The sequence below is a fragment of the Thunnus thynnus genome, chromosome 5 (genome assembly GCF_963924715.1).
Source record: "Thunnus thynnus chromosome 5, fThuThy2.1, whole genome shotgun sequence".
In the NCBI taxonomy this organism is placed as follows: domain Eukaryota; kingdom Metazoa; phylum Chordata; class Actinopteri; order Scombriformes; family Scombridae; genus Thunnus; species Thunnus thynnus.
In genome coordinates this window covers 2858830-2875115 of record NC_089521.1, presented here as the reverse complement: position 1 = coordinate 2875115, position 16286 = coordinate 2858830, and the positions used below count along the sequence as shown (strand labels likewise).

At 40.2% G+C, this 16286-nt stretch overlaps 1 protein-coding gene across 3 annotated transcripts in view; it reads left to right on the top strand.

Annotated features, from left to right (window-relative positions):
* The window catches only part of ckap5 (cytoskeleton associated protein 5), a 38293-nt gene that overhangs the window by 12275 nt on the left and 9732 nt on the right, over nucleotides 1–16286 (top strand). For 2 of the 3 annotated variants that reach the window (XM_067588712.1, XM_067588710.1), the window contains exons 10-33: nucleotides 231–320; nucleotides 1270–1434; nucleotides 1625–1753; nucleotides 1887–2060; nucleotides 2172–2273; nucleotides 3582–3692; nucleotides 3985–4077; nucleotides 4310–4495; nucleotides 4625–4719; nucleotides 4914–5097; nucleotides 5284–5435; nucleotides 5912–6086; nucleotides 7086–7199; nucleotides 7659–7787; nucleotides 7982–8176; nucleotides 8334–8460; nucleotides 8907–8989; nucleotides 9749–9859; nucleotides 10580–10702; nucleotides 11823–11972; nucleotides 12097–12300; nucleotides 12391–12526; nucleotides 12748–12941; nucleotides 13027–13199. In XM_067588712.1, coding sequence (XP_067444813.1) covers nucleotides 231–320; nucleotides 1270–1434; nucleotides 1625–1753; nucleotides 1887–2060; nucleotides 2172–2273; nucleotides 3582–3692; nucleotides 3985–4077; nucleotides 4310–4495; nucleotides 4625–4719; nucleotides 4914–5097; nucleotides 5284–5435; nucleotides 5912–6086; nucleotides 7086–7199; nucleotides 7659–7787; nucleotides 7982–8176; nucleotides 8334–8460; nucleotides 8907–8989; nucleotides 9749–9859; nucleotides 10580–10702; nucleotides 11823–11972; nucleotides 12097–12300; nucleotides 12391–12526; nucleotides 12748–12941; nucleotides 13027–13199 — 3395 coding nt within the window. The remainder of the gene's footprint in view (nucleotides 1–230; nucleotides 321–1269; nucleotides 1435–1624; nucleotides 1754–1886; nucleotides 2061–2171; nucleotides 2274–3581; nucleotides 3693–3984; nucleotides 4078–4309; nucleotides 4496–4624; nucleotides 4720–4913; nucleotides 5098–5283; nucleotides 5436–5911; nucleotides 6087–7085; nucleotides 7200–7658; nucleotides 7788–7981; nucleotides 8177–8333; nucleotides 8461–8906; nucleotides 8990–9748; nucleotides 9860–10579; nucleotides 10703–11822; nucleotides 11973–12096; nucleotides 12301–12390; nucleotides 12527–12747; nucleotides 12942–13026; nucleotides 13200–16286) is intronic. The other variant, XM_067588713.1, reaches the window with a different exon arrangement.

Genomic DNA, 16286 nt, shown 5'->3' with positions numbered 1-16286 from the left:
AAACAGTTCTCAGGCACAACAGCCTTTGCTTCGTACTCTGCCCTTGACAGTTTAATATGACAGCCTAAGATGATGTGGAAAGAGCAGGTTGCAGGTGCCATTATGCAACATTAGAACCACAAGGAGTTAAACAACCCCTCACTCATGGAACAAGAACTGGAAGAATATAATGCACCATTGATTCAAGATCATTGATCGTCACTAAATGAGAGCTTTGTGTGTATCCCCAGGTGGCTCCAACCATTCTGGAGAAGTTCAAAGAGAAGAAGCCTCAGGTTGTCCAGGCCCTGCAGGAGGCTATTGACGCCATCTTCCATACTGTAAGTGTAGAGTCAAAATCCTTGCACTGAGCAGGTCTTCTTCAATCATCCAATGAAAAATGAAACAGCAGCAGGGTAATGAAAGAATTATTTGGCACACACACGCAAAGGAAAGGCAAAGACACGAAGTCTGAGAATACTTTTCATTCTCACCATTAGAGTGGCTTTTATTTTGCCTGGAGTGTGGCTTCTGTGGGGTGTGTACCTTATGTCAAGCCATGTTCATATGGCTGAAAATCTGCAATCCTAGTACATTAACTTCAAAGATATGCTTGTTCTTTGCTCTTTTATTTTCAGTATGTTGGGATGTTCCTCTTACTTGTTGTATTTGTACATGGGTACATGCTGTAGCTTTTTAGTTTTAGCCATATCCTGTTTTTTGTATTTGTCATTTTAGTTACAGTCAATCTGGTCTAATGTCTAATGATCATTCACTGCAACAGTTTGGCTTATTTATGTGTTTTTAATAGTTTCTGAACGACATGGGAGAGCTATGACACAGAGGAATAAGATACATCAGGCTTTGATACACACATAATACTTGTTAGTAGGGTCACTCCCCTTTTGTTATGACAGTGTGACTTCATATAATCTCTTGGTCACAATAAGCTGTGCCAAAGCTGTCAACGTTGTAATTCTATTTTCACCAGTAGACTTTGTTTGAAGTCATGACTAACCTAATGATGTTGACTGAGTGGAGCCATTTTTTTTTTTTCAAAAAGCCTTTTTCAGTTGGCTTCTCTTCACTCGGCACTGCTGCTGCAAACCCTCGTGCACCGATTGCTAACTTAATGACTGATATTTATAGAGCACTCTACTGACTCCCCAGACTTCCTTCTAATGCATTACAGAAGATACCCTCATTTAAATTAGATTGATGGATTGTTTTTTTTTTTTTTTTAGGTTATATAATGTTACATTTGATAATCTTTTTTTCCTTTTTCCCCAGACCACCCTACAGAACCTTTCAGAGGACATCCTGGGTGTGATGGACAATAAGAACCCGTCCATTAAGCAGCAAGCCTCTCTTTTTCTGGCCCGCTCCTTCAGACACTGCACCCAGGCCACACTGCCCAAGAGCGTCCTCAAACCCTTATGCGCTGCGCTCATAAAGGTACACACATGCTGGGTGGAAATGTCTTAGAGTGATATTAGTGTTCTTGTTTGTTAATAATGTGGTAATTAACAAAGTTGTTGCTGCTATGATGTTGAAATAAAGCAGAATGGTGAAAATAAGCATCAAATGTTTTTCTCTCTTCTCATCTGTTGTGCTGTCTGTCCATTTCTCTCTGTAACTCCATCAGCAAGTGAATGACTCGGCTCCAGAGGTGCGTGATGCTGCTTTTGAAGCTTTGGGGACGGCCATGAAAGTGGTTGGAGAGAAAGCTGTGAACCCCTTCCTCACTGATTTGGATAAACTCAAACTGGACAAGGTGAGGCTCAGTGGACTGATGGGGATGAACAGTAGGATGATTGGTTATAACAGAAGAAAGCTCCCAGTTTTATTTTTGTCTGATTAACTGTCATTCTCTGCTAACCTCTGTCCTGTATTGAATGTGTTAACAGATAAAGGAGTGTGCTGATAAAGTGGAGCTTGCAGGAGGGAAGAAGGGTGCTGGAGGGGGAGGAGGAGCAAGTGGAGGGGGAGACAAGAAGCCAGCAGCTAGAGCTCCTCCCCCTGCTGAAGCTCCATCTAAATCTTCTGCCCCACCCAAGAAGACCCAAACTGCTGCCAGCAAGGTAAATCTTAGCTGTAGCCCAATTTTGTTGGTTCATGGAATGTAATAACCAATGACCTAAAGGAGCTTAATGTCTACAGTTGTACTTGACTCTCTTTCTTGTCTCTCGTAGTCGTCAGCAGGTCCACCTAAAAAAGGCAAACCATCCTCTGCAGCTGGTGGAAAAACCAAAAAGAGCTCTGACAGTAAAGAGATAACAGAAACTGAATTGTCGGTAAGTCCATGCACAGACACTTAAAGGGGCCCTGTGGAGTTTTCTTGTAAACAAAAGTTAATTTTTGCATTGCTACTCAACAAAACTCATTGTATGTATTCCTGAGGTCTAACAAACTTGTTTGATGCGTTTCCTTCCTCATAAAACATTTATAAAGCCAATTTGTTTGGTTTTAACATTTTGAAATCCACATTGTTTACATCCGTGTTTACTTGCCAGCAGGCTTCTTCTTCCCCTTCTTTTGCTGGTGTGTTGTTGCATTACAGCCACCTGTAGATCAGCGGGATGATGTGAAACCACTGGCAGAAATGTGTATCGCATCAAGTGTGTGTTTGTCAACAAACACAACAGGGACCCACTCATTTAAAGACACTGCTTCATAGTGCTGCTGGTGGTCAAAACTCCACAGGGTACCTTTTAACATTCACCTCTCAGATGAAGCTTTTGTAGAAAGGTGTGTCACAGTACCATGGGAGGATGCAGTGTTAATAGTGAACCCTCTGGGTCTGGGTAACCCTTTCAGTGTTAAATAACGTGTTTTTATCAGGGTATCTGTAGGTCTTGAAATAACTTGAAAAAAGAAAAACTATAATTATAATTTTATATTTATAATTTTATTAGTATTTCATACGCTAGGAAACACTAACAATGGGCAAGTATTGATTTTATAAAAAACTTTTTTTTTTTGTTTTATTAATCTATCTCTCCGTTGTATGTTACTTATCAGGGTCCGGCCACATTAATTAAATTGTATTTCTATTGTTCAATACTGCTGGGAAGTAGTTAAAAAATAAAAAAAAAACACTTTTTATAAATACCCCTCATATTGTTTCTACTGGTTTTCCATCCTACTTTCATACTTTGGCTGGTGTGATTATGAAACAGGTATTAAATTACTTTCTTTGTGGTTTGTTTTGTGAGTGGTGTTTTATTTTATTTATTTATTTATTTTATTGTCACTGCACACTATTCGTGTAGTGCCATGATAGAAAAGTAGGTCTGTTCTTTCCCTCCTTACACCTGTTACATTTTTTAAATCTTAAAAGGTTGAAGTGAATCAAGTCTTCTTGAGACAAGACGTTGGACAGAAAACGTGTCCTTAGTCAGCATGCATTCTGTGGGAACATACTGCATGATGGCATGATCCTGCTATCAATACTGTGATTATTCTTAATAGCAATAAATAATCATTTCAGTGTCATTTGAGTCCCACGGCACTATGACTCTGACTCTTATTCTGCATCATCAGTATTTTGCTGTTGGTTTTTCAGATCATTTAAATGTTGCCTGTGTGTTTTGTCATATCAGGTTGAGGTGTGTGAGGATCTGGCAGCAGGTGTCCTTCCTGCCTCCTGTCTACAACAGCTGGACTCAGCCAACTGGAAGGAGAGACTGGCCAGTATGGAGGAGTTCCAAAGGGTAACATGTTTTTATTTCATTAATAACAAGGTGGCATCTCACAAAAATCTGACAATCTCACTAAAACACAAATTGATATACTTAATATTATAGTTAATATTAAAGGTTTTTGTCACAGAAGTATCAATGTTGAAGAAACCCATATTATTTGAACTCTTACTACCATTAAATATTGAGTGTGGAATACTTCAAACTACATTGCATGTTGAAGGCTGTTAGAGCCTGATGTGTCACTACCTGCTGAATAATAACATGCAGGAATGTTAATCTATGAATTCATATTTGCTTGTAGGCTGTTGAGACTATGGATAAGGCGCAGATGCCCTGCCAGGCCTTAGTCAGGATGTTGGCCAAGAAACCGGGCTGGAAGGAGACCAACTTCCAGGTAACTGTCTCTGTTAGCAGCTGATGTTGGAGCATATTGAGCAATTGGTTATCTGAAGTAACCTGGCAGCTACTGTTTGAATGAACATTGCCTCCAGGAAAATACTTTCAAATGTAGGTTTTGAAGTCAAACCCAGCCAAAATTTGAAAGTATAGTGGCTTCATTTGTCCCATATCATACTTTATAGAATCAGAATTCATACTAATGCTGTATTCTTCCTTCCCTTGTGTAGGTGATGCAGATGAAGCTCCACATCGTGGCTCTTATAGCCCAGAGGGGACAGTTTTCAAAGACGTCCGCCTCTGTGGCTTTGGATGGCTTGGTGGATAAGGTTGGAGATGTCAAATGTGGTGGAAATGCCAAAGAAGGTCTGACTGCTATTGGACAAGCCTGCTCACTGCCATGGACTGCAGAACAGGTTTTTTAGCTTATTCCTCTTTCTTTTCCCTAAAACAAAATATCAAACCCCAAAGAGTGGTCAACAAGCCTGTAGACATTGACTATGATGAATGACCTGTATTTACACTGTTTGTTTCTCATTTGTTAGGCCGTGTCTATGGTGTTTGCACAGAAGAACCCCAAGAACCAGGCAGAGACACTCAACTGGCTAGCTAATGCCATTAAGGAGTTTGGCTTTACTGGGTAACTTACAGCCCTCATTTAAACTCTCATCATTATATCAACGCATTAAAAAGTCAAGTCAGTGTCATTTTGCTAACAATTGCATTTTAAAGAATGCAGGACTGTTGTTTTTTTTTTTAATTGTAAGCGTTGACAGACAAATGTGTTACAACAATTTTAAAGGTATCTGTTGACCTTCGACCTCTCCTCTGCAGTATCAATGTGAAGGCTTTCATCAACAATGTAAAGACAGCTCTGGGAGCGACTAACCCTGCTGTTCGGACGGCAGCCATCACCCTGCTGGGAGTCATGTATCTCTACATGGGAGCTCCTCTTCGGATGTTCTTTGAGGATGAGAAGCCGGCTCTCCTTGCACAGATAGATGCTGAGTTTGAGAAGGTAGAGACTTTCTGTTGGGATCAGAATACACTGATATCTTTCTGTCAAATGGTGATTATTTTTCACTGTTGCACTGGTCAAGAAAATAAACTTCAGCTCTTTTCACCACTTGTTATCATGACAAAAAGTTATGTACAGGGAAAAGGAAAATAAAATGTTTATCTTTTATGTGTTTCTCCATCACAGATGCAGGGCCAGTCTCCACCAGCTCCAATCAGATTCACCAAGAAGGCAGCAACGGAGGAGGAGGGTGATGATGGAGAGGAGCAGGAAGAAGAAGGAGGAGGAGGAGGAGGAGGACAGGACATCATGGACCTATTGCCCAGAACAGATATCGGGTAAGCAAACATTGTCCTCAATATCATATGTCATTCACATTCATAGTAATCTCTTATTGTGGTTTAACTCAGTTTTCCAAGCTGACAGAATCATTTCCTTATTTTCCACAAGGAAATGATTCTGTCTGTCAGACTTGGTCATTTCATATAAAGCAAATCTTTACATATTTGAGAAGCTGAAACTAGTATGAGTGTGATATTTTTGATCACAAACGGTTTTAACTTCATTGACTGACTTTGAAATCCATTTCAGTCATTAATTGGTCCAATTAATTTTTTTTTTTGTTGATTGCTTAGTCAACTATTTAGTTTCAGCATGGAATCAAAGCCAGCAAAATAAGTGTTGAGGCACTATGCTGCATCCCCACCATAGGCCATTGAAATATACTATTGAGTAAATGTACTGTCTCACATTTCTGTTCTGTTTGTACTTCAAATGATGAAACTTATCTCTCTCCTTTTGTCTCGTCTGTCAGCGACAAGATAACATCCGATCTGGTGTCTAAAATCGGGGATAAGAACTGGAAGATCAGGAAGGAGGGTCTTGACGAGGTTGCAGCTATCATCTCAGAGGCCAAGTTCATCACAGCCAACATAGGAGAGCTGCCTCTGGCCTTGAAAGGACGACTCGGCGATTCCAACAAGATCCTGGTTAGTTAGAGAGCAGGCCTGTACTACTGCTTTTCTGAACTTACCAGACTGTTCTAGCTGTTCTATTATTTGCCTTTACCCACTTAGTCATTATATCCACATTACTGATGATTATCTATCAAAAATCTCATTGAGTAAATATTTTGTGAAAGCACCAATAGTCATCCCTACAATATTGTCACAATATTGATATCGAGGTATTTGGTCTAAAATATTGTGATATTTGATTTTGTCTGTATCGCCCAGCCATACTTATGATTTTAGTCATGAAACTTCATGATTTCTTGCTTTGTAATCTGAAGAAATTCACCATTGAAATCAAACATACAATACATAGAAAGAGAAATTCACCATTAAACAAAACAAAACAAAACATGGTACTGAAACGTACTATCAAGCCAACAAGAGGTACGTAGGCACCATCTGGCCAGTACACGCAGATCACTCTGTCTTTAGTGGTCGCTGCTGTAGATTTAATGGAGATTTATGAAAAGTAAAAGATTTCATGGAGGAAAAGCTTTCTGAGCCCTATACTTTCTGTTTTTCCCACAAATTTTTCTGTCTTGCTGGAGCGGCTGATAACAGCACTGCTGTTTAAAACTGGACAAAATTTTGCTGAAATCTTAAATGAAGTAATTAAAACCTCAGTTTTAATGAAATTTGATGTCATAGTTCTGGGAGAAAGTGCTTAAAATGTGAAATTCTTCACAGTGTTGCATTATGCTACATGGGTTTGCAATTGAGGCACCAACACAGCAATGAAGGCTTGTCAACTTCTGCCTACAACCCAGATTAATATATAAGGACAAGGATGTACAGTATTTGTCAACATACACATAACATCTATGGAAAAAAAGTACCGGCTTTGAATACAGTTATTGGCCAGTCAGAAACAGAACTAAACCAAAGTGAAATTGTTAAATAATGTTAGTCTATAGAAGGTTTGGATGTAAGAAGAACAACATGATTTAAAATTTGAGCATTGTGTCTGTTCTCCAGGTCCAGCAGAGCCTGACTATCCTGCAGCAGCTGGCTACAGCCATGGGACCTGGACTCAAGCAGCATGTTAAAGCACTGGGAATCCCTGTTATCACTGTAATGGGAGATAGCAAGGTACACTGACACTCTCATCTCAAACACATCCCAGCTTTCAGAGGGATGTGGAGCACAAGTAGTGTTCTGTGTAAGACCTTCTGTGTTAAAGGCTCATGTCTGTACATGTCAACAGATTTTTATTTTCAATTTAATGACACTTTTTAATACTTCCTCCTTATATTTATAAAAGCTGCAATCACATTACATAAACCACATAAGTTTCATTTGAGTTACTGCACCACCACAAACTTTTGAACTCTTTAAAAACGAATTGTTGTTCAGCACATGTGCAGAACATGCAAATGTTGTAACATGCAGTCTGAAAATATACACAAATTATAATGGAGTATGAGGAATCACAAATAAAGAAAACATGCTTATCTAAAGCAAAGTGTTGAATATACAAATGTGGTCTCGGTGAAGACAGTGTCACGTCTTTGTGTGCTGATAATGAGCATGTCTCCTGTTCCTCTGCAGCCGAACGTCAGAGCAGCTGCTCTGGCTACTCTGCAGGCCTGGGTGGAGCAGACTGGGATGAAGGAGTGGCTGGAGGGAGAGGACCTGTCAGAGGAGCTAAAGAGAGAGAATCCCTTCCTAAGACAGGAGGTATATACACACACATACTCCACTCTCTTAACATGGAGAATCCAATATTCAGCTGTTTCAGGAAAGAGGAATTGTTTTCTTGCACCTTCTGGGTACAAATGAGATTTTCAGGTGAACATATTCCTATGCTATATCATAATATACAGGATGCAAATAAAAAATGTGTGTAAAATGCAACTCTCTCCATTACCCAGGTGTTAGGCTGGTTAGCAGAGAAGCTGCCCACTCTGAGGACAGTACCTGGGGATCTGATGCTGTGCATCCCCCAGCTCTACGCCTGCCTGGAGGACAGGAATGGAGACGTGAGGAAGAAAGCTCAGGACGCCCTACCCACCTTCATGATGCACCTGGGCTATGACAAGATGAATAAGGCTACAGGGAAACTCAAGGTACAACGTGTGTTATGAATGACACTCTCAGTATACTGTTTCTTTCAGCAAACTAGTTAGCAGAGGTGTTAAACTGTGCCTGATCATACAGTGAACACTGATTCATAGCTGTCCTGTCTGCAATAATGAACCTCTCTCTGTCCTCGTCTCCCTCCAGCCTGCCTCTAAGGACCAGGTGGTAGGCATGTTGGAAAAAGCCAGAGCAGTGATGCCAGCTAAACCTGCTGCTCCTGCTAAAGCTGGAGGAGGAAAAGGCTCTGCAGAACCAAGCAGAGCTGCATCAGGTTTGTGTGACATCGCAGTGAATGACTTTTAGATAGATTACAACCACAGTCTCACATGGCTGATTCTCAGTGTCAAACCATCTTTGTGGTGGTTTGACAAATAATGTTGTATTATGTGTGGGGTTAGGACTGTCATCAAATCCAGACAAAGTCATCAGTATTATTTTAGAAATTAAAAAAAATCTGCAACAACAAACTGGCGAGTTGATGGCAGTCTAGTCTATTATATTAAGAAATACTGGAAATGTGGAAAAAAAACAATTTTATTTATATTTTATTTTTTTATATTCAGTACTTTAAGTGTTATCCAAGAGAGCATGTGCTCTTCCATAGTGCAGAGTTTTCCACAAAACAATTACAGCAAGGTTGGCAAATTCCTTGACAGTCGGCACAGTGATTAAGTAACAAATATATTCACATACTTGATCAATGCCTGTTCTCTGCAGCCTCCAGGTCTCAGCCAGCCAACGAAGACTTTCCTGACAGTAAACCTGAAACTAAGAAGGTCAGAGGAGGAGCTGCTAAGAAGGTATGTGTGTGTGTTGTGCACAGTAATGGTGGAGGTATCATACTTTAAATTCTCAAATAAAAGCTGGGAGTCAAATAATTGCTTGGTCTTAAATATAGTAGCTGCGGCTGGGATGAACAAAGGCAGCCTGTTAATAAAAGCCTGCTAAAAATATTGTAGGGGTAGAATTGCTTTACTATATTGGCTCAAATGGGTACAGATGTACCTGTGTCCATTTTCACAGCATCAATTCCATCAGCACAACAAGAGAGTCCTGATATACTCGCTACTCTCAGAAAAACTCAGTGAAACTTGATGCCTCCTGGTAGGCTTTTAACATGAAGCAGTCTACCTGGAAATTGATGGAATATGCGAGCGGCTGGGAGGCTATTACTGTCAAACAAATGCAGGAGGTGTTGAGTTTCATTGACAGTAACCACTTACAAAAAAAAAAAGTAAAACCAGTAATTTACATGACTCTGTTTACTTGGTGCTGTATAAATATACATTATATTAAATTTATCAAGCCAACTGTTAAACAGGACAAGCAGGAATAAAGATTCCTTTTTAAGAAAACTTGCTTCAAATAACTGTTGGTTCTCTCTGCAGATCAGGTAAAGAAAGGCTATAGCCACCATTGTTTTCTAACTCTTTGTGCAGCTGAATAAACTGTCAGATTAAGTACAATTCATATTTTTTGACTGTGTACGTCAATTGGTTTTCATCGGTCATTTCTTGACTGTGAAGTGTGAACATGATGTGGTTTTTCTATTCGCCCAGCTCCCCTCTCCTCCCGAAGAACCTGCCCCTCCCCCTCCCTCCAAGGACAAGGACAGTAATGCTAGTAAAAAGCCCCCCAGCAAAGGGAAGGCTGCTGCTGGCAGTCAACAGGTAGATGTGGCACAGGTGTCCTCCTGATGAAACTCTGGAGTCACGAGCAGCAGATGTGGACAGAGTTTCTCACTGGACACTTGTTAGCCTGACAGATCTTAACCTCCGTACAGCTTCTCTCCTCCTTGGCCCAGCCTGGTCTTGGCTCGGCCTAATCCTGTGTCTCTCTAATTACTAATACTGGCACTGTGAATCTACAACTGTATCATCAAATTCACATGGACTCACATTTGTTAGGTGAAATTAGATCAGCACACCTAGACATCTGTTTTTAAGCCTTTTTAACAAGTAACAACATGCTGACATAAAGATGAATCAAAGTGCAGTTTATGCATGCTTACAGAAATGAAGCAGAGACTGAGAGGGGTCACATGCCACTTAAAGGTTTCAGGTCACTCCACTGCATGAGTGTGTTTCTGGATGTGTGTTGCATGTTTTTGAATAATATCACACGAGTGTTTCTGCACTCTGTTTTATATGTGTTAACCTGCACTGAGATCTTTTCAGCATAACGGCGCCGTATCTCTTGTTTCTACTGTCTGTCACCATTCAAAACACACACACACACACAAAGATAACCTACACTAACAGCTGCTTATTCCATGTGATTACTACACACACAGCCAATGAGGAAACATGATGTCACACAATTAAGTACACAGACAGAAAACATCGGTTTGCTTCCTCAGCCTCACACTGTGATTTTGGTTCCCCTCTCAGGGTGCAGCTGCTAAGAAGCCTGCAGCCAAAGGCATGAAGGATGATGAAGATAGGTCTGGGCCAATCTTCATCCTTGTCCCCAATGCTAAGGAGCAGAGGATCAAAGAAGAGAAACAACTGAAGGTACCTGCAGGGCTGAACAACATATCATGGTTCCAGTGCAGGAGAAGTTACTGACTTCTGAATTTCATTTGGCCTACATTATAAATACAATATAGTAGGGCTAGAGATAAGGCAAAACATTGAATCTCGTATTTTAATACATTTTTGGACTTGATTTCCAGGACAGTTGAGCAAAAATAATAAGACCTGCACCACCTGCAAGGCTGTCATTATTAGACATAGAGTACATGTTATCACACACAGCTATCGACCAGATGCTTCAACTAAGTAGAGCAGCTGAATAATCATTTTCAACACAGATGGAGCAGAAAACTCTGCACACTAATTCACCTGCTCCTGCTGTTTGTGTTTCTTGACAAAGTATTAAATTAGTCTGATATCTGCGGACTGCTGCTAGCTTTAGCTACCTGGCAGGCAGGGACACTGAAAAGACTGAACAAAGAATCCGCACACTGTTCTGTGATCTCAGTTTGCCTTTGTTGATGAGGTATCATCTCTGGTTATGAGTTGAAGCAGTAGGAGTCGACTGAACAGTGTTCAGAGTCATTTTCAGTCTGTCCCTCCTGTAGATGCGACCCTTAAATTCACTACTAGATAGCCAGAGACAGATAGCCACCTGCAGTCACCACAATCCTTTAAATTGCAGCAGGTGAGCATGTAGTGGAAGTATTCACACCAGTTTACACTATTTAGACATAGTGCAACAACAAGTTAGTTAATTAAATTAATTTAATTTGTTGCCCAGCCCTACAATATAGCCTACTGAATGCTAGCTTTAGCAACCAAACTTGCACTAAATCTAAGCACTGCCCCTTTTAATAAATCTACAACACAGGAATACATAGTGTTGTGAAATACACCTGCAATGAATGTGGTGTTTTTGCCCCTTGTATCACGTAAATCTTCAAGTGAGTACTGGTGGTCATTTCTGGCAGCCTTTAGATGAAAACATGCAACTGTTCCATTTAAACCAACTGTTTTCTTTAACCAAAGTTGCTGCAATTGTATTTTCAGCTGTTGACTTCCTTACTGAAGATGTCTGACACAAAACTGAGCAGAAATGCTGTTGAAATTGGCTTGAATTTGATTGTTCTCTCTCCTTGGAAATGTCTTTCTGTAGATCTTGAAGTGGAACTTCAACACTCCTAGAGACGAATATGTAGAGCAGCTTAAAACTCAGATGTCCACCTGCTTTGCTAAGTGGCTCCAGGATGAGCTCTTCCACTTCGACTTCCAGAGACACGTCAAAGCTATCGGAGTCATGATTGAGGTAGGAACTACTGTGTGTGTGTGTGTTCATGTGTCCTGCTCTTGGAAAGATGTCGTACTTTGTCTGGTTCTCATTTTCTGCAAGGGTAGTTAAAAAATGGTTGGTGTGTGTTTGTACTTGACAGAGGTTAGAGAGTGAGAGTGAAGCCACCATTAGCTGTCTGGATCTGATTCTGAAGTGGTTCACCCTGCGGTTCTTCGACACCAACACCACAGTCCTGATGAAGGTGCTGGAGTATCTGAAGCTCATGTTCGCCATGCTCAACAGAGAGAACTACCACCTCACAGAGTATGAGGCCAACTCCTTCGTCCCCTACCTCATACTCAAGGTCAGCACACGTCACACTCACATTCAGGATGACAAACACACCTCTGTTTTTCAGTTTTTCATGCTCAGTCTTCTTTCCTCTCGTCTTTAGGTTGGGGAGTCGAAGGATGTGGTTCGCAAAGATGTTCGAGCCATTCTGACCATGCTGTGTAAGGTTTACCCAGCATCCAAGGTCTTCCCTTTCCTCATGGATGGAACCAAGTCCAAGAACTCCAAACAGAGAGCTGGTAGGTCTCTACAGACATAGAGCTGGAGTTACAGCAAACTCTGTCCAAACGATTAGAAGTGAAGTCGGAGGAGAAGGCAACAAATCGGCCTCTCATAATCGGCAGAAATGGCCGATGCCGATATTTCATTTTAGAGCTTTTATCGGCCGATACCGATGACGTGCTGATAATATCGTGCACCCCTACTAACAACATTGTTTCTGTGGCTTTCTTCTTCTCAGAATGTCTGGAGGAGTTGGGTTGTTTGATAGAAAGCTATGGGATGAATGTATGTCAACCAACTCCGGCTAAGTCTCTGAAGGAGATCGCTGTTCACATTGGTGACAGAGACACGTCTGTCCGCAATGCTGCCCTGAATACTGTGGTGGCTGTCTACAACGTCTGCGGGGAACAAGTCTACAAACTAATAGGAAATGTAAGCTAGAGAATTATAATACTGCAGGATGTCATAAGACTCACTTTGTACAATTTTACATAACTCTTTCCCCCGTCCTTCCCAGTTGTCAGAGAAAGACATGAGCATGCTGGAAGAGAGGATCAAGCGTTCAGCAAAGAAGACCCCTGCAGCTCCAGCCAAGCAGACTGCCACAGAGAGGTCTCAGAGAGAGCACCCAACTAACCCCAACGCCACCTTCCTCCGCAAGCCTGCACAGGAAGACCCCAACAAACTCAAGTAGGTCGCCTCTAACATTGGTCTGCAGGGAAAAGTTAACCTCAGCTGAATAAGAAACAGTGAGGATACAGAAAGAAATGTAGCTCTACTGCACTTGTATGAAATTATACTCAAGTCTGTGTTTTTGTCTTTTTATGTGTCCACCATGAAAATAAGATGACATATTGAACAACTGAAATAGAAGAATGTGAAGGACAAACAATGAGTTAGTAAATGTCAAACATGACTTTAAAGGAACAAAGGAGGAACAAAAATGTAGTACATGAACAACATGATAAGTTGTAAAATCACATGGATATTCCATTAACATATTCAGGCACATATAAAGTGTTTTAAAGCATTATCTACACAATAGTATAGAAAACTTTCTAACATCTGTTACCTCACAGTTTCTTTAAAAGTTCCTCTTTTTAAAGTTTTATCATTGTACAATGTTGAATCACAGTGGATGTAATTAGGTTTTTAAACTGATCAATTGAAAAATACTATAGTCATGGAGAGATTTATTTTCACTTTGACCTTAATCAGATGTTGTCAGTAACAAATGAAGGTAGTTTGTTAGCTTTAACCGTCTAGTTAGCTGCTCTCTGAAGTGGAAGAATGACATTATTGCACAAATAAATCTTCTTATACGGTGTATGTTAATGTGTTAATGTTAAATATTTACTTCCTTGCCAATATAAAAATAGAACTGCTACCAGTATTTCAATTATTGATTAAAGTATTGACTTTCATAATAGTCTTATAATAGACCAAGTAGCTTATATTACAAACAATGTAAATCTCAAATATTACAAACCAAGTAGAGGGGGTGTAAAGTGATGCTTTCTGTGTCTATTTTTAGATGCAAACCAGTGGATGGAGCATTAATTGGAAGGTTGTAAAATAGCACTGCTGGGTTTCCTGTCTTAAATGGTTAACTACACCACTTGTGCCCTTAAGTATCACACTCAGTGATTCTAATTTGTTTTAGTTCTGAAATAAAAATAAAACTACAGTGGGCATTCAATCACCAAGCCTCTGAATGAAGTATAACTGCAAGCGATGTACCACTGGCTATAGTTCATTATCTGTCCCTATCCAAATAATGGAGTTATACCCCTAGCTGGCTCAGTTAGTGGTCCATGTTCAGATGCTATAAACAATAGTTACAAACATATAAAGGGTAAGAGCATATTTGACTGTTGCAGAAGAAAAGAGGTGAAGATAACAGGTGTTATGCAAAAACAAAAAGTAGGAAACGATAATGAAAACGACTCAAATTAGCATTTGAAGCACAGTGTGTTGGATGTCCCAAAGTCCTGAGTAGGTGAATTCATGTTTTCAGTCAAGTGTATAAACCCCAACATTTCCAACTGTCATTCATAAGCATGTTTTTCATTCTATCAGCCAGCCATCTCTTTAATCAGACTGTCAGATTCATCATAGCCTACATACTGTGGATTAACTGCTGTCATTTGACTGTAGTGAAATTTCACATAGATGTTCTGATCTGATCTTCTGTTTGTGTTCTGCTCGCAACTAATCTGTCCTTCTCTTCTCGTCATGTTTTTACTGAGTCATTGCATGTTAGGTTGCTCTCACAGATACAGATTTTATTTGAAAAGAAAATCGGCACATTTAAATTCTATCAACTGTGTCTGTGAAACCAACCTGTGTTTGTCTTTGGCTGGCTGATGGGCTGCCTGCCCGTCTCTTAACCCCTTCATCTTTCTTCCTGTGTGATTCTTTCCTCCTGTCTCTGCTCTGCTGCCTTCCTTTCTGGAGCAGAATAATGTATCGCACGTATAGAATGTGAGTACCTCTTCCTCCTCCTCCTCCCCTCTTTTCTGTTTCCATTGGAAAAACTCTGAATGCATTCTAATACTTATCATCCTTAAGACTTTATTCTTATTCCCCACTATCAGCCGGTATGTAAAGCACCAGACTAATGTTCCAAATGTCCTGCTGTCACTTTTAAATATACATCATTCTTACTGCCTTCATCACCCTCTTCATCTCTCTTATCTATGTCTGTATATGTTGTATATAATGAGCATGGACATAAAATGAACTGTCCTTTACTTTGACTTATACAGTCCTGCCAGTTACAACAAATATAGGGTCTCAATATCCTCAAAAAGTCAGTTTCAAATAGAAAATGGGTCAGTATTTTTGGCTATTGATCTTTACATTTTACATTTCTCATTAGTTTTGGTTGGTCATGATGTTGTAGAATTTGTCCTTTTTAGGAAAATAGATGAATACAAGGCATTTTAGAACACTGGTAATGAGCTGATTGGTCAAACAGCTGACACTGTGGTTGCTTCAACTTGTGTACAGCTTCATTCATGAAACGAGGAAGCATTATAGTATCGATGTTAGGATGAGGGGTAGACATTTGTTGTTGTTTAAAATAAAGTCAGACTTTGCTGTTGCTTCCTGACTCATTTTCAAAAGACGAATGAGCCGAGAGCACAAGCGAGCTAGAGAGTGAATGAGGGAGAGGGAGCGGTGGTAGAGAAAGCAAAACGAGAGAGATAAAACTTTATTTTCTGATTTGTTTCATGGTGGGTATGTTCTAAAGCAGAAATAAATAGCTACTGAATAGATTTGTCTACTGTGGCGACAGGCGCTCTGGAGTTTCAGTCTGCTCTGCCTCCTTTCTTATTTTCATTCCTTCATCACATCCAACTCAAACATCAGTCACGCAACAGTAAATACAAAGAACATTGTTGTTTCCTCAAGTGTGAAAACTGCTTTTCAAATGTCGCCGTTGTTTTTTTTTAAATCTGCCATGGGTCTAATTAACATAATCTACATGCTTCTGGAGAATGCAAACAGGAATGCTCAGAAGGGACTGTTAGGTCCTAGTTTTTGGTGGAAAATGAGCGAAAGAGAAACTGTGTGTTAAGAGGGTGGAGGATCAGAGGTGACAGCAAAGAGAAGAAATCAGTGTTTTTGATTTTGAGCAGTTGTGAAGACATTTCACTGGTACTTCAGTGTCTGAATATAAGGAGTGTCGGCATGCTGTGGTAGTATATATACACATTATCTATGTGGTTAGACTGTACTGTGGACTGTGTAAAGGCATTATTTAGGCTCTGC